Source organism: Mixophyes fleayi, chromosome 1 (genome assembly GCF_038048845.1).
Source record: "Mixophyes fleayi isolate aMixFle1 chromosome 1, aMixFle1.hap1, whole genome shotgun sequence".
Taxonomy (NCBI): Eukaryota; Metazoa; Chordata; class Amphibia; order Anura; family Limnodynastidae; genus Mixophyes; species Mixophyes fleayi.
The window spans coordinates 437,727,330-437,754,576 of NC_134402.1; the positions used below are offsets into that span (position 1 = coordinate 437,727,330).

The window sequence follows — 27,247 nt, forward strand, 5'->3', positions numbered from 1 at the left end:
GAATACAAATACACATCCAGGTGGGACAATAGTCCAGCATATAAAATACCATTTAGTATTCAATATTAGAGCATGTAGGGATGGGGGAAAGACAAAGAGGGATAAAGAGAGGGAGGAAAAGGTAGAGCTGAGAGGAGTGAGGGGGGAGTAGAGGGGTTCATTTATTCCACTGAGAGTAAAGTGGAGAATCCTTGAATTCAAGCCATTCAAACCATATATAATAATACTCCTTATATTTGTCCTTTGATGAATAGAGTGTCTCGTCCATTATTCTGTAAGATTCCAACCGGGCAAACCACTCTTTGATGGTAGGGATATTCGGGGATCTCCAATGAACCGGAATCACGGCCTTTGCCGCGTTGCTAAGGTTTTTAATTGTTGATTTTTTGTATTTAGAGATGGTCATTTTATTATGATTTAATAGCCAGTATTTGGGGCAATTGGGTGGTTCAACACCCAATATTTCTTTAGCAACTAGCAGGACTGCATCCCAAAAAGTTCTAAGTGCTATGCACTCCCACCATATATGTAACGGGGTGCCCGATGCCGACAAACATCGCCAACACATGTTTGACACCCCCGGAACCATCTTGGCCAGCAGGCTGGGATATCTTCATTTTTTAATTACCATTGCAATTAGGATAATTACCCACTGGTATTGTGTTAAACGATTGTCTTTGCCTGCTGTAAGGAGAAGGGGCAATCAATGCAGACATTACACTCATCAAAATGCATCACTTACGGTGCACGCAAGCAGCAAACGGACAACGCAGCATACAAACAATGGATCCGCAACGCACAAATTTTCTGAGCCGCAAGCGCAAATGCTGGTGGATAGGGGGTCATTGCAACCAATGGGTTCCATTCATATATCCATTTACATATTTCTACTAGTGTTAAAGTGAGTTCATCTGTTCCCAGTGGCTGGACGTGCCAAGGTTTCTAGAAACAATGGCTCTGCAGCTAACGTTCTGTGCTTGCTGAGCCAGGTCCTCTAATATTATTTCAGTAGATCCCCCAAAAGTACATTTATACAAGTGTTCTTGTGCGTAAAAATAGGGCACAATGAGACATAACAGAATCTCATTAATCAAATTTTAATTAAGTTACATGCATGAAAAAATGTTTCAAATTGATTGGATTGGATAACAGTCACCTTCAGGACTGAGAGAATCCCTGTTTTTTGCTGTAACAAGAGACATTGTTATAATATCTTATTCTGCTGCAATAATATATATATGCCATACTTGCTAACTTTTCCTCGTTGGCTTCAGGGAGATCCCGGGGGGAGGTGGGGTGGGCCTGCAGGGGCGGGGCTTGATGAATCACATAATTTTTGACCCCACCCCTAAACGATTGTCACAATTTTGTCCAATTACAACAGAGATTTCACCTATATTTGCATCATTAAGCCCCGCCCCCGTCACTTATCTATTGCGGGGGTGAGAACCGGAAGGTTGCCCTGCTCTCCTGGACATTCCGGGAGAGTAGGCAACTATGCGTTAAAGAAAAGCAGATAATGAATCTCTAGAGACTGAAGTGTCCTTTACATTTCTGTCTCCATTACTGAAGTCATGTTGTCTTACCTGTCAGTCTTTGACTAAATCTTGTTCTCCATGAAAATGGCCACCTCCATAGGCATCAATACATGGACATAGGACACAATTTCTGAACATGCCACAGATGGGGAAGTCAAACATCTCTTGTACAGGCTCATCATCAGGGACAATGCCAGACTCTTCAGGGAGTGAGGGAGATCACCCCTATTTCAGCGAGTCTTCCTGACATCCAGGGAGAGTTGGCAAGTATGATATATACTGTGGCAAATGTCATTTTGCTTTAGCGAGATATATTGAGGAAACTGTACGGTTCTTGCCGGAATCACCTCTTTGTAAACCCAAATGTTCGCTGAGTGTTCCTGGTTTTCAGAGGTTGCTTTATTTCCTGGCTCTATCAGCTTGAGGGGCGTCTATCAGTTTGTGAGATAGAAAATGTATTCCAGGGTTTACTAGTCAACAGCCTATATCTCTGTCTAATCCCATAAGCCTTAATGGTTTCATACGGGAAGTAGCTGTTTATCCCATTTGGATATCTGGGTTGTGAGGTTCTTGACCATCGGTTGGTATCGCTCTCCTTATTGTTACCGTTCATTTGTTAGAGGTTGTTTCCATGTAGGAAACAGTTCACAGTACAAAGCTAATTTCTGCTCTGGTTATTCACTAATAGTCAAACAATATAAAAGGACTTGTATCCAGTGGTGGGATTCAAATAAATTAACAACTGGTTCTCTGCCCTAATGGCCGTTTTAATTGTACAAAAAGATACACTGAAAGGTAGTTTAATATTTCATGCATTTAATACTTAAATAGGAACAATAAAAGAGGTACACAAAACTAATTATGTTATAAGAAAGAGTTTTGTGCCATGCTGCTTTTACCCCTCTTCACACTGTGCCATGCTGCTTTTACCCCTCTTCACACTGTGCCATGCTGCTTTTACCCCTCTTCACACTGTGCCATGCTGCTTTTACCCCTCTTCACACTGTGCCATGCTGCTTTTACCCCTCTTCACATTGTGCCATGCTGCTTTTACCCCTCTTCACACTGTGCCATGCTGCTTTTACCCCTCTTTACACTGTGCCATGCTGCTTTTACCCCTCTTCACACTGTGCCATGCTGCTTTTACCCCTCTTCACACTGTGCCATGCTGCTTTTACCCCCCTTTACACTCTGCCGTGCTGCTTTTACCCCTCTTCACACTGTGCCATGCTGCTTTTACCCCCCTTTACACTCTGCCATGCTGCTTTTACCCCTCTTCACACTGTGCCATGCTGCTTTTACCCCTCTTCACACTGTGCCATGCTGCTTTTACCCCCCTTTACACTGTGCCATGCTGCTTTTACCCCTCTTCACACTGTGCCATGCTGCTTTTACCCCTCTTCAAACTGTGCCATGCTGCTTTTACCCCCCTTTACACTCTGCCATGCTGCTTTTACCCCTCTTCACACTGTGCCATGTTGCTTTTACCCTCTTTACAATCTGCCATGCTGCTTTTACCCCTCTTCACACTGTGCCATGCTGCTTTTACCCCTCTTCACACTGTGCCATGCTGCTTTTACCCCCTTTACACTCTGCCATGCTGCTTTTATCCCTCTTCACACTGTGCCATGCTGCTTTTACCCCCTTTACACTCTGCCATGCTGCTTTTACCCCTCTTCACACTCTGCCATGCTGCTTTTACCCCTCTTCACACTGTGCCATGTTGCTTTTACCCTCTTCACACTGTGCCATGCTGCTTTTACCCCCTTCACACTGTGCCATGCTGCTTTTACCCCCCTTCACACTGTGCCATGCTGCTTTTACCCCTTCACACTGTGCCATGCTGCTTTTACCCCCTTCACACTGTGCCATGTTGCTTTTACCCCTTCACACTGTGCCATGCTGCTTTTACCCCCTTCACACTGCGCCATGCTGCTTTTACCCCCTTCACTGTGCCAGCCTGCTTTTACCCCCTTCACACTGTGCCATGCTGCTTTTACCCCCCTTTACACTGCGCCATGCTGCTTTTACCCCCTTCACACTGTGCCATGCTGCTTTTACCCCCCTTTACACTCTGCCATGCTGCTTTTACCCCTCTTCACACTGTGCCATGTTGCTTTTACCCTCTTTACAATCTGCCATGCTGCTTTTACCCCTCTTCACACTGTGCCATGCTGCTTTTACCCCTTTTCACACTGTGCCATGCTGCTTTTACCCCTCTTCACACTGTGCCATGCTGCTTTTACCCCTCTTCACACTGTGCCATGCTGCTTTTACCCCTCTTCACACTGTGCCATGCTGCTTTTACCCCTCTTCACACTCTGCCATGCTGCTTTTACCCCTTTTCACACTGTGCCATGCTGCTTTTACCCCTCTTCACACTGTGCCATGTTGCTTTTACCCCCTTTACACTGTGCCATGCTGCTTTTACCCCCTTTACACTGTGCCATGCTGCTTTTACCCCCCTTCACACTGTGCCATGCTGCTTTTACCCCTTCACACTGTGCCATGCTGCTTTTACCCCCTTCACACTGTTCCATGTTGCTTTTACCCCCTTCACACTGTGCCATGCTGCTTTTACCCCCTTCACTGTGCCAGCCTGCTTTTACCCCCTTCACACTGTGCCATGCTGCTTTTACCCCTTCACACTGTGCCATGCTGCTTTTACCCCCTTTACACTGTGCCATGCTGCTTTTACCCCCCTTTACACTGCGCCATTCTGCTTTTACCCCCTTCACTCTGTGCAATGCTGCTTTTACCCCCTTTCACACTGTGCCATGCTGCTTTTGCCCCTCTTTACACTGTGCCATGCTGCTTTTCCCCCTCTTCACACTGTGAAATGCTGCTTTTACCCCCGTTCACCATCTGCCATGCTGCTTTTGCTCCCCATTGCTTCCGTTCCTTCACTTACCTTTTTATATCGGCTTCTTTCTTCTCTTTTCTTCTCTTCTTCTTCTCTTCTTGTCTTCTTGCTTACTGACTCCTCTCTGCGCCGCTCCTCACTCAGTGCGGACGGAGCAATGAGGAGGAGTGCCGACGCCGCAAACAGGTGAGTATTTTATTTTGTATTTTTTTTTTAAAGGACCCTGCTCCCCCCACCAACGAAGAGGGAGGACTCCGTCTGGAGCCACCGGTTCGCCGAACTGACCTTAAAATTAGGTATCGGTTCTGGTGAACCGTTGCAAACCGGCTGAATCCCACCACTGGTTGTATAAGTTATATCTGAGGGACATCCTTGCAGAAAGCATAAGGCCTCGTACCCACTGTCGTTAATTGTTTGCGCTTTTCTAGCATTAAAGCCATGCCAGCGGGTAAATGCCCCAAATGTTTTATCTGACAGTAAAATATTAACAACAGTAGTATTTATAGATTTTATATCTTATGTACTATGTCATGTTATACACTATACATTTTATATTTAAACCTCCTCAAATAAAGAACATAACACAGATCTCATTCATGCTGCTATAAAATCCAGGATATATTATTGTTAGTGCTGGGAGCTGACATAATTTGGAGCACTAATAAATAATCTAAAAAAAAATTACCACACTACCCTGTAATATCCCTCATCATTAACCCTTCTATGGAATCCTCGTCTTCGTTAACCCTTCCACTGCTGTGGCTTTTTGTCACCACTGAACTGAGCCTACATGTGTTTACCATTTGTTAGTGGTAAGTTACCTTTATATACCTAGACAGGAGATGGGACAATAGTGGAATAAAATCACATTTTTCATAGATCTGCCTAGCTACAGGTTTACATAACAGTAATCAGTGAATTAGGGTAACGCCATGACTGTTTAGATCCTTCCCGAATACCGGAGTTCTGTTTTGTTTTCCTTTTTTGTGCGCAGCTGCGCGCGCTTGTGCTTGGCACGCCCTTACTGTACATTGAGTACGTGCATACGCCCATTCCTCTCCCCGTGCCACCCATGAAATTGTAGGCTGTCGTAAGTGTCCTTTGCGCTCAAAGATTAATTGGATTTCCATCGTGAGGTTTCATATAACTTCACAGATATTACATAAACAACAATGACTGTGTCAGTAAATAGAACATATCCTTGGTAGTAGATCCTTTAACCGGGCAAAGACATTTATATGCTGCACACATCCGTATGTAGAAATGTAGAAATTATATTACACATTTAGCAGAATCAAACAAGAGTAACCCCATCACCAAGAGATGTGCACTTGTTGTACCCTGTCTGTAAACATTTCCCAAATGTCAGTTTGTGTTTGTGACCACTAACACATTCAGTCCCCCATGGTCAGTCGTTTCAATGTTTGACCCGTTTCAGTTGCTCTGGTAATGGGCACAAAAAATAGGACCTCCGTATTCACTGGGACTAAAGTCACAATTAAAAGTAAAACCTTGACTCTGATTATAACAAATATGAGCTTGATGAATCCTGGTCCATGGAGTACACCTTAAACTAGGGTCCAATGGCAATTGCCCCGGCTGTCGTCCCCTAGAATGTGCCTTTTGTATCGCATGTGTCGGACTCCCATATACAGGAATGACTTTATAATAATGTACGTCCAGTTTTGTACGATCATCTTTCCACCCTACACAACTTCCCTTCTTAAATACACCTCTGCCCACTTGACTATTATCTGTATTTTGGGTGGAAGGCTGGTAAAGAGGCAAGAGTTTTTGGTTAGGTCAGAGAAGCTGGTAGAAGCAGTTCAAGCCTAAAGCTTGGTCATGTGTGTACTGTCGTCTTCCATTGGAAATGAGGAAGAGGCACTCTTTTCTGCTGTCCCCTACCTCCCCCGGTGAAAGCTAGAGTCTCATGTCAGATTTGGAAACCTCCAATCGCTAAGTGGGGTCTGGGGTCATGAGTTCGATTCCCGACCATGGTCTTATCTGTGTGGAGTTTGTATGTTCTCCCTGTGTTTGCGTGGGTTTCCTCCGGGTGCTCCGGTTTCCTCCCACACTCCAAAAACATGCCGGTAGGTTAATTGGCTGCTATCAAAATTGACCCTAGTCTCTCCCTCTCTGTCTGTGTCTATGTTTGAGTGTGTGTCTATATTAGGGAATTTAGACTGTAAGCTCCAATGGGGCAGGGACTGATGTGAGTGAGTTCTCTGTACAGCGCTGCGAAATTAGTGGCGCTATATAAATAAATGATGAAGAGGATTAACCAGTTTGTTGACTGTAGCATGGCCCATCTCCATATTGGTGCAGAGGGCAGTAGTCCTCACATATGTAGTTCAGTCCTCTGTCATTACCAATTCCTGGCTGGCTTTGTGCCATATCTTGCCAGACAATGCCAACTCTAGAGACCCCGCGTCATCCAGTGAATGCAAAGTATCTAGTGGCAAAGCACCTGGCATTGTCTAGTAACACTGCACTAACAATCTAATGCCGCAAAGGCTTCCAATGGTTATTGGGGCTTTAGTGTTTGCATAGGACATTTAGAGGACCAGACCCAACTTCCCCCTGTATAAATATATAACCACTAGCTGGTATACAATGGTGGTGTGACCTGAGTGTTTGAGCTCTCTCCCTGTACCGGTCTCCTATGTCGGCCTATCAGTGCCATCGGTGTATAGCGAGAAATATTCTAGTTTGGCAAATGTGTTGCGTTGGCTCACCAGTCACATGGTCTACATCCAAATAATCTATTTCCTTGGTTCCTAAAACTTTCATTATTTCAATGTTATTATTGGTTTCATTCATCAAGTAGAGTTCTAAAGAGATTTATCTGTCTAGTTACATTATTTGATCATCTTGGTTCGTTGCGGTTGGACACATTGGCATAGCTTATGGTACATTTTCATTAAATGCAGGGGGGAAAAAAATGCTGGCGCCCACTCCGGCTTTGTCTATTTTATGAACTGCTTCTAATGTCACTGTATAAATCTTCTGAATACGTACGTGTTCTGTTTCCCATTGATGTTGGACACTGTTTGAACCAGATGGTTAGCTTTTAAATTGTTTGCAAAAGTCATGCTTGAAATATTCTTTTTTTATTTAGTCTCACAATTGCAGACATTAAACGTGTTCTGGTGCAATTTTCCTTTTCCCCGGGTGATCTCAACCCTTCACGTTTAATGTGTTTTATCAGTTGAGTTGCAGTGAGTATTGTGTTGTAGCAGTTTTAAATTAGGTGTTTACTACTGTAGACAAATGCAGGATTATAACATATGGCAGATTATAGCTGTCAGTGCAAGATAATAGAATAGAGGAATACGTTGACTGACAGAAATCGAATGCAAGGTCGCAACTGTGGGAATGATTCCTTTGGGAGAAAGGAATCATCTTTATGTTCAGAGATTAAATTAAATGGATAGATATACCCGTCAACATTTGCAATGGCCAAACAGGGATGAGTAGGACTTAAAAATCCAGAGGACATTTGCTCGGGTGGCATTCAGGAAAATTGCTGTACACAGACCTAAACCATAGCCTTGTACTCACAGTTAAGGGTCTATTTATAAAAATATCAGTAATATCATCATCATCATCACCATTTATTTATATAGCGCCAACATATTCCATAGCGCTTTACAATTGGGGACAAATACAGTAAGAAACAAACTGGGTAAAACAGACAAAGAGGTGAGAGGGTGTAACGCCCCCTGCGGGGAAAGACAGGGACAGACGCAACACAAAAGAACTCACCTTGTAAACGATGGTCACCTCCAGTCCGCTTCCGATTTCCCAGCTGCGATCCAATCCCAGCAGATCCGCAGCCGCAGTCACCTCCAATCACGTCCCTCTAAGATAGAGGCAGAGATTACGGCCGTGCCTACCAGGTAAGGGCTGTCCGAGACTACGGCAAAGAACAAGGGCACAGTCAGTCCAAGCTCCTTGCCGCCTCCTCACTTTGTTCTTGCCAAAAAGCGGGGGACTACAGGCACTGAAGGCCAAGACTAATCCGAGGACTAATCCCGCCTCAAGTACCTCACACACCTGCCGGTGAGGGCCTAACCGAAAGGGGGAATCGAGCGTGATACTCACCGGGACACTCCCACTTCCGATCCGGTTCTCCTGCACCTTCCCGACTCCTGCGGATGACAAGAACACACAGCCTCCCTCTACGCTCTCCGTGAGACTAAGATGGCACCCACAAAACTGGACTGACTACAACAGCGACCCGACCCTAACAACGTTCTAATGGTCGGCAACGCAACTACGTCAAACACTGTGACTAACTAGGTGTGGTGCACTAACGGAACTACTCACTTACACGCTACGGGGAACACCAGCCGGTGTTCACAGCCTAAACCGGAGGGCGGTTCCTAACCCCCTCACCCAGGTCGTACCAAGAAGCTGCCTTCTTGCTATGGAGTCACACACAGGCCCTAAGTACGGGTTCTTTAAGCCCGGCTGAGGCTCAGTAGAACAGCACACTAACCCGCGGGCCGACTGCCGCACGGAACAGCCGATCGAACTGAACCGCCCGACTGCCTGTACTCGGGTATCTCACACGTGTCCCTACGTCCGGAACCACAGGTCCACCTGCACGGAACCGGCCTTGAGGACCCTTGATCAGAACCACGGCCGCCCCTGGAACTGCCTCAAGGTGTGCTGCACTGCCACCAACTCACTCAGCCACCCCCTCTGGGTACCAGTGTGACCCCGGGGACCTAAGGGACAGGAAAACTACGTGTGTTCTCCCCTGACTATGTGTATGCTGGTACTTACACTTGTCCCCCACAGCACGGGTTAGCACAGGAAAACCACAGGAACAAGAGCCTACCTTTAATGGGGGCCTGACGTCTTGCCCCTGGACACAGTTATATAGCACACCAAAATACTGTAATGTAAACTACACTCGCCACACAGACAGAATAAATACAGTATACAGTACTTTGCCCGCTACCTACCCGAACACACCGCTATTAGCCAACCAGCAGGTTGCTACAGCACCACAGGAGCCTACGCTCGACCGTACCTCCTAACCACGTGTGCTCACCTCACACAGGACCGCGCCTACTCTACCGAGGCTCTCACACCTCTACCTCACACCACCAGGGCCTTATGCCCTACACACCATGGGTCTCTGCCCAGCTACACACAGAGCCTTCTGCTCTGTTTCCTGGGCCTCAGCCCCCTCTCTACCTCAGGGCTCTGAGCCCACTCACTAGGGCCTTATGCCCTACTACCGAGGGGGTCCTAGCCCCTGCCTGAGGCCTGTGGCCTCCCTAACTGACTGAGGGCCTTGTGCCCTTAATAGCCTACAGGCTACCAGCCTCTAACCAGGCCCTCTGGCCTTCCTATGGCCTCTAGGCCACTAACTACCTAAGGGCCTTGTGCCCTTGTATACCTGGGGCTCAGAGTCCCCCTCACTAACTAACAGGGGCTTGTCCCCTTTATCATATATATATGGCCTACTGGCCCACTAACTCGTTGGGGCCTAGTGCCCAGGTCCCTGGGCCTTGTGCCCCTACTTTAGTGTGCCACGGGCCTTGTGCCCGACTGTGCCCACGGGCCTAGTGCCCGACTTTATCGTTGAGTATACTTACCTGCTCTGCGCAGGATACTCAACTTGCCACGCCGTCTTCTGTTTCTTTCTCCGGGTCTTCCAGACCCTCCAGCCGGCGGCGCCTCTTCTCCGCTTCGGCACTGGGTCTCCTGTTGCAGCTGGGGCGGGGGCGCTCTCAGCCCTGACAAGGGCTCCCCGCCGGCGATCTCCGCTCCGGCGGCTTGCTTGAAGTCTTCTGGCGGCAGGGTAGCTCACGGCCCTTACAAGGGCCCCCTGCCGCCGCTGCTGCTGGCTCAGTTGCTGGACGTCTTGAAGAGACGTCCTCTCTCTTCTCCGCCGACGGACTTCTGGCAAAATGGCGCCACCCGGCGACTTATATAGTCGCCGGCGTGACGTCATCAGCCGGCGCGAGCGCTGATTGGCTCGCGTCGGCGCCAATCTTTTGAATGGCCGGGCGCGAGCCGCGATTGGCTCGCGCATCCGGCCGCTGATTGGCCAGCGGGGAAAGATGAGCCCTGATTGGCTCATCCTTCCTCCGCGGACGGGACCTGCAGAAAGAAAGTTATACTCACCGCCGCTGGATCGATGGACGGGTAAGTACTTCTTCTCTTCCTTCTTCCTGCTGGGCACCATCGGGGACCTCTTCAGCCCCTCCAGGGGCACAGCGCTGCCGGACATCTTCGCCCTCTTCACGGGCACCGGCTCCGGCATCTTCTGTCCCTCCAGGGACACATCGCTGGCGGGGGTCTTACCCAGAGACACCCCCACAAGGGCCCTGCTCGCAAGCTTACAGTCTATGGGACAATGGAAGTTTGGTACATGAGGTAAAGTCTACATTTTGCATTTCGGTCCAGCCAGACTGCAAAGGTAAAAGTGACTCATAAGCTAAATGATCCTGTCACACAACAATGTTGATCAGGGGGTAGTGGTAGTCTTGTGTGAAATTGTGTAACGGGTGGTAATAGGGTAATGTAGTGAGGTTAAGAGGGTGGTTGAGGAATATTATAAGCTTGTCTGAAGAGGTGGGTTTTCAGAGAACGCTTGAAAGTTTGTAGACCAGGGGAAAGTCTTATTGTGCGAGGGAGAGAATTCCATAGAGTGGGTGCAGCTTGAAAAAAGTCCTGTGACCGGGAATGGGAGGATGTAATGAGGGTGGATGAGAGACGCAGATCTTGTGCAGAACAGAGTTCCCGAGTTGGGAGATATTTTGAGACAAGAGAGGAGATGTATGTTGGTGCAGCTTTGTTGATGGCCTTGTAGGTTAGTAAAAGTATTTTATATTGGATACTGTAGAAAACAGGCAGCCAGTGTAGAGACATACAGAGTGATTCGGCAGAGGAATAACGATTTGCAAGGAAAATCAATCTTGCCGCTGTGTGCAAAATAGATTGTAGGGGTTTGAGTCTGTTTTGGGGAAGACCAGTAAGGAGGGAATTGCAATAGTCAATGCGGGAGATGATGAGTTCATGAATTAAGGTTTTTTGCAGTGTCTTGTGTGAGATATGTGCGTATTTCTATTGCTGCTTATCGGGTGATAAAAAATCCTTTTTGCTACTATCTATCAATACATGTTCGCTAGGGCAGCTGAATGATGCTCAGCTCCCAAGCGATACTGGATGCAGGCGGCGGTAAGAGAAGTCTTCCTGCTCGCAGGCCAGTGCAGGGTCCCTCTGCTCATCCGGAAGCCGGCTTGCTCATGTGTACTGGAACTGGGCTTCTAGTTGCAGATTTGTTAAAAAAGAATAAAAAACATTTAAAAAATAAACAAATAAATAAAATAACTTTATTTTAAAAAAGGAAAAAAACTTTATTTAAATAAATAAAGCATTTTTTTCAGCCATCAACTCCTACAGTTGTCAGCTTCAGCACCTATACCGCTGTCCATGATAAATAGGCTTCTGAATGAATTCTGTCACCTGGGATGGTCAGGGGCAAACCCAGGAGTTTTTAAGGCGGGTTTCCAAATTTTTACAAAAATAATGAGGTAGCTTTGACTGTGCACGTGCTTCTATAAGGGTTCGCGGAGAGGGGGTTTCCAAGAATCTGGAAATCCCCTTAAGTGCGAAGTGCATGCCTGATAGTCTTCATTGGCTAGGGGAGCTTTAATAAATTTGCGAAAACAGATTTAGGGGGTATATTTGCTCAACTGCGGGTTTGAAAAAGTGGAGATGTTGCCTACAGCAACCAATCAGATTCTAGCTGTCATTCTGTAGAATGTACTAAATAAGTGACAGCTAGAATCTGATTGGCTGCTATAGGCAACATCTCCACTTTTTCAAAACCGCAGTCTAGTAAATCTAGCCCTTAGGGTTTTCTCCCATTGGTAAATAGACCTCTCAGCCTGATGAAGGTGCCCTGTTTCCTGAAAGCTTCAATATAATATACCATTACCCTTATAATATGTTTTGTTTTTTTCAATTTAACAAAAATGGATCAGAGACTACAAAGTGCATACATCACAGTTGTTCTGTGTGCAGGAAAATAGTGCGGACATAGGTGCAGGACACCATTAAAGAACATTGGCAGCGCCAGATTGCACGTTTGCACATTTGTAAATGACCCTTATTGTGTAATTTAAAGGACAGAATATTTGCCCCTTATAGTCAGAGGAAACGTGGTGCATGAAGCCCCATTAGATGTTACTTATCTATTCATACTGTATGAAGATAAATAATAAAATAACCGAGGGACAATGCCGTCTGGGGAATTGATTGTCTGTATTCTCCTCAATACTGTTTCAACAACCACAAAACAAGTCGCTGGTTATTAATGAACGGGCAGACATTATACCTATGAATATTTATTAATTCCAAAAAATTGCTGTCTCCTTTGTGTGTAGGAAGCATTTGGACCTTAACCAATCGTTAGGCTGTAAGCTCTCAGGATCAGGGTCTCTTCCCTCGTATTCTCCTTCTAATATTCCATCACCCTCTGTACCTCTAGACTGCTTCCCTAACCCTCTCTTTTATAACCCAGGCCTACGTCACGTTGGACATTACCATCGCTCTCACTCACTGTCCTGTAAATAACTTGATCTAACTACCAAGTTATCTGTGTGTAAATTGTTTAATCAGTGTATTTGGTCTTTGTATTTTTGGGGGTTTTCATGTATTTTGTAGTGTATTGTGGATCGCTGCCGTCTGTTTTTTGTATACTATTGTAAATGTCGAGTACGGCTCTACGGACCTTTTGTAACGCCATATAAATAAAAAATAATAATAATACTTATAACTACAGATTGCTAAGTCTTCATTGATACATGTAAATCTCAAAGTCCCAATAATAAAACAAATTTTTAGCAGTGAATACATAAATCAGGATGATCTTAATGAGTACTTTACATACAGGGCCTCATTTAGAGTCGGATGCAATGTGCGTCTAAGATGTGTAGGAGTGGGAGTGTGCCGCAGCTTGGTAGGGTATTGCGAGTGGCAAGCAACGCCGGTTGCGTCCCACTCTTAATACCCTATCGAGCTGCCAGCAGTTCCTGCAGCTAGCTAACTGCTTGAGCCACCTAATTCCTGCCGCACAGTTTTAGCCCTTTTTTTACGCGTTTTGCGTCTGCGTCCAGGATTTACCTACGGGGCCACACACCCTGTGTCTATATTATACAAGTTCACGCCTTCACAATTCCGCGTTCCGCCCTTTCCCTCGTAGTGAGCCGCAAGCTGTCGCAAGTGTTAATTGCGTCCAAGATTGAGGCGGATTAGGTGCTTGCTGCACATGCGTGTTAGTGGTTTTGTGGTCGATGCGCCTAAAACGGACTTTGCGTCCAACTCTAAATGAGGCCCACAATGTGGTTTTATAGTCTATCTTGCACACAAATGATCTTTGCTATCTAAACACACACGTGTACTTTTCGAATCGTCCACATCTGCGTCGACACGGCCTTACTGCACTTTACCTCCACTGTTCGGCCCTTCAAGTCTTAGGCAATCATGTCAATTCTGTTAAGACATGAATGGCGTGCAGTTGCGTCCATTGGCGTACAGTGTGTTTCTGAACATGCGCAGAGTTGTTTCAGGCAAAGAACAGCCCACAAAGGGACTTACGTGTGAAAGTGAACCAGGCCATCTCACCTATCACATTGTGAAGTCTCCCTATACTCATTTCTATGTTTCCTCTACATGAACCGCAAGTTAAGAAACCTTGATCAAGACAAATCTGAATTTGATGTTTTAAATCCGTCTGTGTAGTTTTACATGGGGGGTGCCAAGTCTCTTTGTTAATAGTCGAAAACCCTGCATCCCACAAGGAATAACTATATGCCTTATCCTACGGCATAAAGTCTCACGCATTAAATACATATAGAACGTCAGCATAAGAATAAAGAACAGTGTTGTAGTTTTCGCTAATGTTAATTTCTAACCGGACATTAGATTGCTGTAGACGTACAGTGTGACCCCAAATTGCTCCTGTTTGTATATTTTGGGGCATATTTAGGCACTTACCGGGAAATTAAGGTCCCTCTGTGTCCTCTGCATATTTAAGAAGGGTGCATCGCAGCAGATATCGTGGATCTCTGCTGCTTTGCACTCCTTTTCGTTTTTGGGAGCAGTCACCATTCTACAGTATGGTGACTGCTCCCGGCCGCAATCTAACAAGTTCTGAAAAAAAGTTTTTTTCTAAAACTTGTCATGATAACAGCTGGCGTACATTATCATAAAGGAAGAATGTCAGTGCCGAAGAGCAGAGCTGGACAGCGCATGTGTAGAGGGATCACATGATCCCTCCCTGTCACTCACCGCTCTGTCTCTGCAACTATAGTTGCAGAGACAGAGCGGAGATGTTTGTGCGCATGTGCAGTTCTTCGAACTGCACATGCGCAATTGATCTATGAAGAGGAGCGAAGATGACCAGTAGGAGATCCGGAGACAGCGCATTACGGTTTTTTTTTATCACAGAAACAGCAGTTTATCGGAACTGCTGTTTCTGTGATCTGTTTTTCATAAATTTGAGAAACAGTTCAATCCTTATCCATGTGATAAGGATTGATAACTATTTTTCATTTTTGCCGAATATTGATAAATGTGCCCCTTAGTTTGGAAACAGAATTACAGTGTTGTTTTGTTTTTCATCTCATTTAATCTACGTTCTTTGCAATTAGACTTCTGCAACTTGCTCATGTACTTCTGCAGCCAAACACGAAGAGATGGGAACATTTTCAACACAGAAATAATAATAGGAATAGATGGGTTAAGTACTACGCTCTGCTGGTGAAAACGGCTCTCTGGTGAAAAGTAGGGGCCCGTTATTGATGTCTTTTATAAAAATGGATGTACGATGTGCTGTGTTTGGCAACAACTGAGAGTCAATCACCACTGCACAAAGTCTCGTAAAACAAACGCTAAGATCCCATCTATAAGAAAGACTGAAATGTGATATCTCCTTAAGATTAAAAATCACTTCCAAGGTTGAGAGGCTCAGTGGAGAGAACACTCCCATTCTTCATGCCCATATCGTCCAATGACTATTTTGCGGTCGACACATGATCCAATTATTCAGTTCAAGCTAGGACTGTTCGGAGATCTCAAAGGAGACGTTTTCGTCAGCATCACACGGAGATAGAACGTAAAGTACTCAAGAAGTGAAGCAGGAAATTTCATGCTGTGATCCAAGACCCGGGAACGTTTTTGCTGTCCCCAAAGTCATCCTGAGTGTCCTTGGATGCCCAACAACACTTTCCTTTAATGAAAAATGACTTGCAGTGTTGAGAAGGCGATTGACTTATTCATAAAACACATTGGAGGAAGTCTAAAAAAGTTATTACGTACCTTGTTATATTTATTTGGCTTACATTGCAGTAGAATTGCTCTATAATGAGTGCGTTCATCTAGCTTGCTGACCATTGCGCCATGTTGTAGGTATTTCTTGCCACGTAATCTTTAGGAACTTTAGTGGTTATTTAAGTGGTTTGGGGCTTTTAGTCATTTAGCCAAGTCTTGGTAATAGATGTAACCCTTTTGCTCAATCTTTTTTTCAGTTACAATTCGACGTTATATAATATCATTTATTGTCTGTGTTGCATAGTTACTTAGTTATTAAAGTTGAAAAAAAGCATAAATCTCACTACATACAGGGAGATTTTTGCTCAGAGTGGAAAATCCAGATATGGAATAATCTAAATCAGTATGGTGTATCGCTAATTAGCACGCCTTGTTTTGTGTTCTGGATTTGTACAATTGTTCCTCATTGGTTAATACACCAGTGAGCAATACATTTGCACACCTGCCCTTCTTGTCTTGCACCATTAGCATATTGTGACCTGCAACTTTTCTTCTACTGTAAAAGAATAATTAAATAATTGATATTAGTAAGGACACATCGGGGGCTTGTCATCTCCAATGTGGGCTGCACAAAAAATTGCCAACTGTTCCATCACAACTAAGGTGAAAGAAACTTCCTACAATGTCTACTATCGATGGTACCATAACCCCACCATATTTGGTGAACATGCCCTTTAATCACTCCTTTTTGTTCAGAACTCATGAACAGCTACTTTGAGGCCCCGGTAACAAAAGAACTTTGGGTATTCTTACTTATCCCCCCAAGATCTTGATACATTTTCTAGGACACTTGCTGCGCACATCTTAGTGTCATATGACTATTAGCCCAAATGTGGAAGAATTCTTGCTCACCGTTCCTATCTGCACTTAAAAAACAAATTTGGCATATAGCGGCCATGAAGGAAACAACTTAATATCTCCACAACAGAGACCATGTGTTTAACCAAGTACGGGCTCCTTGGCTATTCTCAGAAATCAGGTCCACGTCCTTCTTCCTTCGTGTCTGCCCCAAGCACCCCCCCACCCTCCTTGTTCCGTTGTCTGGTGAGCAATTTCCCAGCCTCAAAGTTTCTCTCTTAACTTTCTGACACCATGGGGTAAATGTATCAAGCTGAGATTTTTCCGGCGGGTTTGAAAAACCAATCAGATTCTAGCTATCATTTATTTAGAACATTCTACAAAATGACAGCTAGAATCTGATTGGTTGCTATAGGCAACATCTCCACTTTTCAAACCCGCCAGAAAACTCTCAGCTTGATACATTTACCCCCATGTCTCCAGAACATCTTAGTGTCACATTGTGAGATACACGATAATGAGCTACAATGACGTTGCTCCCCTCCCCCACTATTGGTCCTCTGTCCCCTTCCTTCCCCCTAACTAGTCCTATCTATCCTACTACTAAAATTGTCTTTAAACCTTAAAAGTTGGCCATACATTGTCATTGCTTGGTTCCTTGCTGATGTTGCTTTTTATACCCTGTCTTTCTTTTTTTCGGACCTGGCTACACTGCAATATTTTGACTTTGACATTTGATGTTTTCTGTGTTATTGTTTCATTGCACTGTTACTTGTAACCTTTTTGACCAATCAAAAATAAAGCGTTATAAAAAAAAAATATATAAAAATCTGCAACTGCCATCACCAGGCACCATCCAGCCGTATCTGGAAAGCTTTGCATTAAATTTCTGTGTACGGTGTTGCATGTAGTTGCATTTTCAAATAGATCATGTTGAAGGAATAATGCATTATTACTATATACTTTTTTTCAAGCCTAAATGTTATTGGAATTTGCTATCGTCATAGTTAATCTGTTTATTAGTGCTCCCCTCAGTATAACCCCTCAACAGCTTTCATGTTGCAGGTATAAGTGGTTAGCATTGCTGTCTTATAGTACTGGAGCTGTGGGTGCTATGGAGTTTGTATGGTTTCTACTTGATACAGTGGCTTTTCTATTTTCTCATAGTCCAAAAACATATCAGTAGGTTAATTGGTAGTGTGTGTGTGTGTGTGTGTGTGTGTGTGTGTGTGTGTGTGTGTGTGTGTGTGTGTGTGTACCTGTGGTAGAGAAGTAGATTGTAAGTTCCACTGGGACAAGGGCAGATGTGATTCTCTAATTGTACAACACTGCACAGCATGTTGGCACTATATACCGCAGAATTTTCATTTGGTTCCACTCGGTTGTTCGTTGAAACCCGCTAACCATATTAATGGCCGAGTATTCAAGACACTTCTTTCTGTGAAAGAATTTTGCTTTCGTCTATTCATCCATTCCTTTAATTTTGATGTGCGTTTTCTCTATTGCTAGATATTGATGAGTGTGCGCTGAAGAATGAGACTGTCTGTTCTCACATCTGCATCAATACTCCAGGAAGTTACAGGTGTGAGTGTCATGAAGGTTATTCCCTTGAAGAGGATGGGAAAACCTGCAACAAAGGAAATCAAGGTATGGAAACATTCTCGATACTGGTCTAATATTTGTGCTCGGGGACACGATCCATACATGATTCATGCAGAGTAATTTGTGTAGAATGTTATAAAGTACAAAGTATTCCACCCAAGTTCAGTAAGAAAAGAGAATGCACAAATTTTTACTTAGCTTCAGTCAGAGTTACTAGGTAGGTTCCAGCATTCCAGTGCTGCACTCCTCTTTACTACTACACTTGACTAGCTTGAGTACGAAGCTTTGTTGTTGATGCCTGTCGCTTGTGAACTTCCCGTTCATGTTAATGGTTGAATGGGAAGATCAAAGGGTAAGGCCAACGACACTCACTCAACCTGTTTTTAAACTTGCATACCTTGCTGGGAGAGAGGTGTGCATAGCTATACTGTAGAAGCCTTCCATTGGACTTGCCAGAAAGTAGAATCACCAAATGTAAGTAACATGGTTTCATTTATCTTATGTTAGTGGACTCCACCCAAATTTAAATCATGCGTTTTGGGTGGAGATATCTTTCTAAGAGTACACTGTTCCCAAACGGTGATCCTACTCTCCATTCCTAAAATACAGCTACTTTGTACATTTTCTCCAAAGAGATATTTTCCACCACACAAGCACTACTGATACACTACTGACACACTACTGACACACTACTGATACACTACTGACACACTACTGATACACTACTGATACACTACTGATACACTACTGATACACTACTGACACACTACTGATACACTACTGACACACTACTGATACACTACTGACACACTACTGACACACTACTGATACACTACTGACACACTACTGATACACTACTGACACACTACTGATACACTACTGACACACTACTGATACACTACTGACACACTACTGATACACTACTGATACACTGCTGTTTCATTACTTAGAAAGTCAGCTCATCCTAATTAAGACAGGAGGGAACAGTATATAATGTTCTTATGTTACTATCTCACACACACAAGTATATGGAGGCCTGATGCTCTCTGTTATACCAGACAGAGCCACAACAAGACTTATTGCAGGGCTTCTATCACTTGCTCTTTGACTTAGTGTTTTACTCACCTAACTAAAGACATTGAGACTCACATTATATCATCCTTGAGTCCTAAAGCCCAACTCATTCCCTTTGTGTACTCCTTCTCTAGAATGCTTTTTCTGGTGGCTAATGAACAATACAGGGTCTGCCTTATGGTGAATACTATGCAGTAGCGAGCCCAGCATTGCTATTACCATGAAGCTCTTTCAGTAGGAAAGGATTGGTTGCTTCAGTCCACCGTAACACTACTAACCAACTAGGAAGCCAGTAGCTATCTGCTTTATCTTAATTTTGTGATTTCACCATTGTTACTTGACAAACAGTGTAAAATTATGCTTGGAGAAGACTATTTCTTTAGATAGCTTCATCCTTACTTGCCTACTTTACCTGCCTTCCTTCCATGAGGTGATGGGGCCTAGGGAGGAAAAGAGGGGTTGTGGGCAGGGATTGACAACTTGATTGGTGTCACCCACCTCTCTTAATTCTGAGGTAAGCGGGGCTTGTCTATGTAATTTGTGCCATATCCTGCCAACCTTGCCTGATTTAAGTGCACTCTTGGAGAATTGCCTGTTCTTTCAGGAGTCCGGGATGTCTCCTAATTATTCTGGGGTCTGTCGGACATTGCGGGAGAGTAGTCAACTATGGCTTCCCCTAATGGTAAATATTCCTCAGCCTAGCCACTGCAGGATTCCCTACACAACAATCATGTGGGAGCATTAAAAATTCCTTATCTTAGGATCTTCCGTACTGTGGATTCCCGAATAAACCTTTAAATTAAATGAGGTAGTACTGTTCCTCTATCATCGTGTAATAACCACATTGCTTTAAGAAAAGAGCTTGTAAATGTCTACATCTTTAAATAAGCCACAAGACAGTGCCCAATCTGTGCTCCCATAACACTGCATTCCATGTTTTTGTGGTTATAAAAAAAGATAGCTGTGATTAAAGATCTCCATAATAAAATCAGTCACGTTACGTTCTGTTAGCAGAGCAAGAGTTCAATATTTTAGTAGAAGATAAAAAAAAAATATCTGCAAGACCATTATTATAATTTAGGAAGGTTAGATAAATGCAGCCAAGCGGTGCTAAATAAAAGTTGGAATATACTTTAATGAAAGATACAGAATTTCCCCAGACAATTTAAAGACCGGAGTTCACCTAGCGGCATCGTTCCTCTTTAAAAGCAGGTCAGATCTGGAACATTTCGAATTTCACATATCTTCAGAAAAGGCTATGTTAATCTCATTCGCTTTGTCTGGAACTGTTTTAGAAATTAAGATGAATATCTGCCCAAGTATTTAATGGGTTGTGTTTTCTAGCGTAGATCAAACCCTGCTTTGTGTATGTTTTGTTTTTTACATGTTTTATGTATTTCATATTTTTTTAATTTATTACTTGTAATACAGAGAAGTGGGTTAAAACAATAATAATTATTGTTACAAATTTAAATTGCAAACACATTTGCACTCCGTGATATCAATGTATGATTATGACATCCATCAAACGGGCCAGTACTCAGTTCCATGTTATCCTCTGTTGTAATAACGCTTTGTGTTGCCAGATTTTAATTTTAGGTAGAATATATCAATTTAAATGTAGTCAAAATTTGCCATTCAGTTCTGTAACTAGCGCTACTTGCGAAATACTCTGCGGACAGCAGTAAACACAGCGCCACCATCTGGTTTGTACAGGTACTACACCCTACTGAAGTTACACAGAATTAGTTACAAAGGCATCTCTAATTATTTAAACCTTCAGTCATATGTACAACCGTTGTAGAGAACACGCCAGTCGGAAAATCCTCCAGTATGTACCTAGCCTAATACTGAGCTGTACTTTATTACCTGCCTAATACTGAGCTGTACTTTATTACCTGCCTAATACTGAGCTGTACTTTATTACCTGCCTAATACTGAGCTGTACTTTATTACCTGCCTAATACTGAGCTGTACTTTATTATCTCTGTTATACTGAGCTGTACTTTATTACCTCTCTAATACTGAGCTGTACTTTATTATCTCTCTAATACTGAGCTGTACTTTACTACCTGTATAATACTGATCTGTACTTTATTACCTGTATAATACTGATCTGTACTTTATTACCTCTCTTATACTGAGCTGTACTTTATTACCTCTCTAATACCGAGCTGTACTTTATTATCTCTGGTATACTGAGCTGTACTTTATTACCTCTCTAATACTGAGCTGTACTTTATTACCTGTCTAATACTGAGCTGTACTTTATTACCTGTCTAATACTGAGCTGTACTTTATTTCCTGTATAATACTGAACTGTGCTTTATTACCTGTATAATACTGATCTGTACTTTATTACCTGTATAATACTGAGCTGTACTTTATTACCTGTCTAATACTGAGCTGTACTTTATTACCTATCTAATACTGAGCTGTACTTTATTACCTGTCTAATACTGAGCTGTACTTTATTACCTCTCTAATACTGAGCTGTACTTTATTACCTGTATAATACTGAGCTGTACTTTATTACCTCTCTAATACTGAGCTGTACTTTATTACCTGTCTAATACTGAGCTGTACTTTATTACCTCTCTAATACCGAGCTGTACTTTATTACCTTTATAATATTGAGCTGTACTTTATTATCTGTATAATACTGAGCTGTACTTTATTTCCTGTCTAATACTAAGTTGTACTTTATTACCTCTCTAATACTGAGCTGTACTTTATTACCTGTATAATACTGAACTGTACTTTATTACCTCTTTAATACTGAGCTGTACTTTATTACCTGTATAATACTGAGCTGTACTTTATTACCTCTCTAATACTGAGCTGTACTTTATTACCTGTATAATACTGATCTGTACTTTATTACCTGTCTAATACTGAGCTGTACTTTATTACCTCTCTAATACTGAGCTGTACTTTATTACCTGTATAATACTGATCTGTACTTTATTACCTCTTTAATACTGAGCTGTACTTTATTACTTATCTAATACTGAGCTGTACTTTATTACCTCTTTAATACTGAGCTGTACTTTATTACCTGTATAATACTGAGCTGTACTTTATTACCTCTTTAATACTGAGCTGTACTTTATTACCTCTTTAATACTGAACTGTGCTTTATTACCTGTATAATACTGATCTGTACTTTATTACCTGTATAATACTGAGCTGTACTTTATTACCTGTCTAATACTGAGCTGTACTTTATTACCTCTCTAATACCGAGCTGTACTTTATTACCTGTATAATACTGATCTGTACTTTATTACCTCTTTAATACTGAGCTGTACTATATTACCTGTATAATACTGAGCTGTACTTTATTACCTGTCTAATACTGAGCTGTACTTTATTACCTCTCTAATACCAAGCTGTACTTTATTACCTGTATAATATTGAGCTGTACTTTATTACCTGAATAATACTGAGCTGTACTTTATTACTTGTATAATACTGAACTGTACTTTATTACCTCTTTAATACTGAGCTGTACTTTATTACCTGTATAATACTGATCTGTACTTTATTACCTGTATAATACTGAGCTGTACTTTATTACTTGTCTAATACCGAGCTGTACTTTATTACTTTTCTAATACCGAGCTGTACTTTATTACCTGTATAATACTGATCTGTACTTTATTACCTGTATAATACTGAGCTGTACTTTATTACCTGTATAATACTGAGCTGTACTTTATTACCTGTCTAATACTGAGCTGTACTTTATTACCTCTCTAATACCGAGCTGTACTTTATTACCTGTATAATATTGAGCTGTACTTTATTACCTGTCTAATACTGAGCTGTACTTTTTTACCTGTCTAATACTGAGCTGTACTTTATTACCTGTATAATACTGAACTGTACTTTATTACCTCTCTAATACTGAGCTGTACTTTATTACCTGTATAATACTGAACTGTACTTTATTACCTCTTTAATACTGAGCTGTACTTTATTACCTGTATAATACTGATCTGTACTTCATTACCTGTCTAATACCGAGCTGTACTTTATTACCTGTCTAATACTGAGCTGTACTTTATTACCTGTCTAATACTGATCTGTACTTCATTACCTGTCTAATACCGAGCTGTACTTTATTACCTCTCTAATACTGAGCTGTACTTTATTACCTCTAATACTGAGCTGTACTTTATTACCTCTCTAATACTGAGCTGTACTTTATTACCTCTCTAATACTGAGCTGTACTTTATTACCTGTATAATACTGATCTGTACTTTATTACCTGTATAATACTGATCTGTACTTTATTACCTCTCTTATACTGAGCTGTACTTTATTACCTGTATAATACTGATCTGTACTTTATTACCTGTATAATACTGATCTGTACTTTATTACCTCTCTAATACTGAGCTGTACTTTATTACCTGTATAATACTGATCTGTACTTTATTACCTGTATAATACTGAACTGTACTTTATTACCTGTATAATACTGATCTGTACTTTATTACCTGTCTAATACTGAACTGTACTTTATTACCTGTATAATACTGATCTGTACTTTATTACCTGTATAATACTGAACTTTACTTTATTACCTGTATAATACTGAGCTGTACTTTATTACCTGTATAATACTGAGCTGTACTTTATTACCTGTCTAATACTGAGCTGTACTTAATTACCTGTATAATACTGAACTGTACTTTATTACCTGTCTAATACTGATCTGTACTTTATTACCTGTATAATACTGCTCTGTACTTTATTACCTGTCTAATACTGAGCTGTACTTTATTACCTGTATAATACTGATCCTTAAGCACCCTTAATGTAAGCCACTTCTACTTTCCAGAATGCCACACCTCATTTTCTTAATGCTATGCCAGCCAGATAAGGTTGTGGTACAATATAAAATTAATAAGAGTACTCGAGAAGGGACATTATGCACTCTTCATATACACAAGAAAAACAGTTCTGAAAATTGCAACTTAAATGTACAACCACATTGCCATCTTTATTGTCAATCACATTGCAAAGATCTCATTGCAAATGTTTATTTCTGCATGCATCTCCAAATGATCTGTTTTTCCAATGTGATATTGTGCTCTCCATCTATCTTGTTTTCACCATGCACAGCCCTAGTTACACTTCTGGTGTACAGGCCTCCATGGCTACTAATGTTAATTAATATGATTATTATTATTATTATTATTATTATTATTATTATTATGTTTAACCTACATAGCACCAATATATTACTGAGTGCAGGGCTGAAAACTTTATTTAGGCAAATCAGTCTCTGCCTCAGTTGAGCTTCCTATCTAATATCATAAGCATTGGCTCATTAAAACACATCAGGGTCAATGTAGTCATTAATCATACCAATATGTCCTTGGACTGTGGGAGAAAACTGGAGCACCTGGAACAATCTGATGTGAACACGCAGAGATCATACAAGCTTCATGCATATATCATACACATGTCACAATCCCTTGATAGTCAGTAATGCTAGCCAATGTGCCTTCATTTGACCTCCAAATACAGCTAATGGAGTCCTTTATTGGATTTCCAAAGGAACCTTGGTATATTTCAATGGTCAATGGTTAAGGTTTAACATTTCTAAATAGTGCTGTTGTTTCTGCATCGAAAGGAGACGTGTTTTCAATCATCTCTAACACAGAGCAGCATTCCAATCTGCATCTTTTTATATAGTCGAAACGCGTAGCGAACAGATATTTTTCCTTTACTGTTACTACAGAAACTTGATCCCTCAATAAACAAAGGATAAAGTCCTATAATATGTTTTCACCAAGTCTGTTATGAAACAAAAATAAATTCTAAAACCAAATGGTACAATAGCGGTGTTCTGTCAGCATGTTCTGTTCTCGTATTTATAGGGTAACTAATGAGTTTATTACAGTCTAACAAACATTGCTTTACTTATAGGAGAATTTGAAAAATCCAACAATGTGTTGAAACCAGGAATTTGCTCGGAAACTTGCAAGGAATTTCACCAAATAAAACAGACCGTCTTGCAGCTAAAGCAGAAGGTATATGATCTATCCCATTCATCGCTTAAACGTACAGAAACAAACCATTTGCTTTGCAGATATGAAACACTTTAAGATCACATTTAGGAAATTGTATTCTTAAATGCTATGAGTCATGTGAAGAAATTGTTGAATTTACACCAAACATTTGTTCTCTCAAAGTGTAAGCATTTTTTTTCCCATAAATATATATTTTCTTCTTATGTCCTTTGTACACAGGGTCCAAACTGCACCAAAGATGCGTTACATTAACTTGTCCAATATTTTAAGAAAGAGCACAATGGATGTTTTGAACCTAAAACTTCCTGTTCTATATTTTTAATCTTTTAACAATTGCATAATATAATGCATTTTAGGCTTGTGGACCAGGGGATAACTACACATACATAGGGGTATATTTACTAAGCTGCGGGTTTGAAAAAGTGGAGATGTTGCCTATAGCAACCAATCAGATTCTAGCTGTCATTTTGTAGAAGGTAATAAATAAATGAAAGCTAGAATCTGATTGGTTGCTATAGGCAACATCCCTACTTTTTCAAACCCGCAGCTTAGTAAATCTAGCCCATAGAGTTTTCTTGAAAGAGGTTTCACATTAGAGCATCATTTTTTTCAATAAAAGTTTTACTTTTGGACAACCCCTGCTCAATAAAACTTACCCCCAATATCACAAATAGGTGGGTACCACCAGTTACCTCCCTACCTGATCCCGCATTCCATGCTTGACTATTCTAAAAACCTCTCTCCCGGATCCTGCTCATTTCCTAGTCGGAGATCCCGGAGGGTAGGTCAAGTGAAAAGTGCAGGGGGATGTGGTCCCAAAATTTGCATCATATTGTCCCTATCCCTTTGAAATGCCACATTTGTGTCATCCGGTCGAGAGGCCAAAATGAACTGATTTTCAGCACCATGCCTCCAGCACTATTCACTTGGCCTCCCCACCGGGATCTCCAACTAGGAAGTGGGCAGAATCCAGGAGAAAGGCCTGAACTCCAAGTGGTCTGGGAGATCCACCCAAAATTTGGGAGTCTACCGGACATCCCTACATCTCATAGAGTCACAGACCTCTACTGGAGAACTATGGACAGTTGGCAGTATACTTAATATTCCTGAAGATTCCCCCAATAAAGCTTCAGGTGACAGAGCATGCTTCTGTAAAATATATATATATATATATATATATATATATATAGCTGTAATGTTTTACCACTTTCAAGAAAATGACTCTATGGACGTGAATTTATCCCCTGATCCCCCTACATTGTTTCATGAAATTGAACGGACGTTAAAACCTTGAATCTCACATTGTTTGAACCATAGAGATATCTCAAGTGCATAATAACACATCATATCTATAATTTAGTAGCTACAGTCAATCTATAAATGTTTAACAGACAAGCATAAAATAAGACCACATATTTCATGTTCATATTTGTTTATTTACTCCTTATCTTCAAGTGTATATTTGTTTTATTTTCTTTTTTTAGGCAGAAATATTAATGGTTAAAAAAAATTGTGCTGGAACACCCAATTTGTCATTATAGAGAATCTAGTTTTTCTAGTTTGTTCTATTTTTCTTCTGTTTTAGTTTTACACCTATAAAACCCTGTAAATCTCTTGCTGGCAGAATATCCGTTATAATCTTGTTATTATACATCCATATAATTTTGTATTAATTCTCTTCTGGACAGAACTTGCTGTGTGTATAGGACATTGCACCAACTATGCTAATAACAGAAATTTCAGGACTTCTTACATTTATTTTATGTCAGGTCCATTAAAGTCACTTAAACTTTGTAAAACAAACACCATAAAAGCAGATCAATCATTGTCTAAAGTTAATATATTAGATTCATTTAATTCTAATTTATTAACATCCTGTTATACACCAGTCATTATTTCTTACAACACAAGTAATTATTAACCGGTTCATGTGCAACAAGAGCTTACAGAGCTGCTGAATGCT

General features: G+C 41.7%; 1 protein-coding gene across 1 annotated transcript in view; it reads left to right on the forward strand.

Moving 5' to 3' along the window:
- The window catches only part of CCBE1 (collagen and calcium binding EGF domains 1), a 296,195-nt gene that overhangs the window by 243,046 nt on the left and 25,902 nt on the right, over positions 1–27,247 (forward strand). Inside the window, exons 5-6 of the mRNA XM_075184779.1 lie at positions 18,070–18,207; positions 25,181–25,284. Of these exons, the coding sequence (XP_075040880.1) occupies positions 18,070–18,207; positions 25,181–25,284 (242 nt within the window). The remainder of the gene's footprint in view (positions 1–18,069; positions 18,208–25,180; positions 25,285–27,247) is intronic.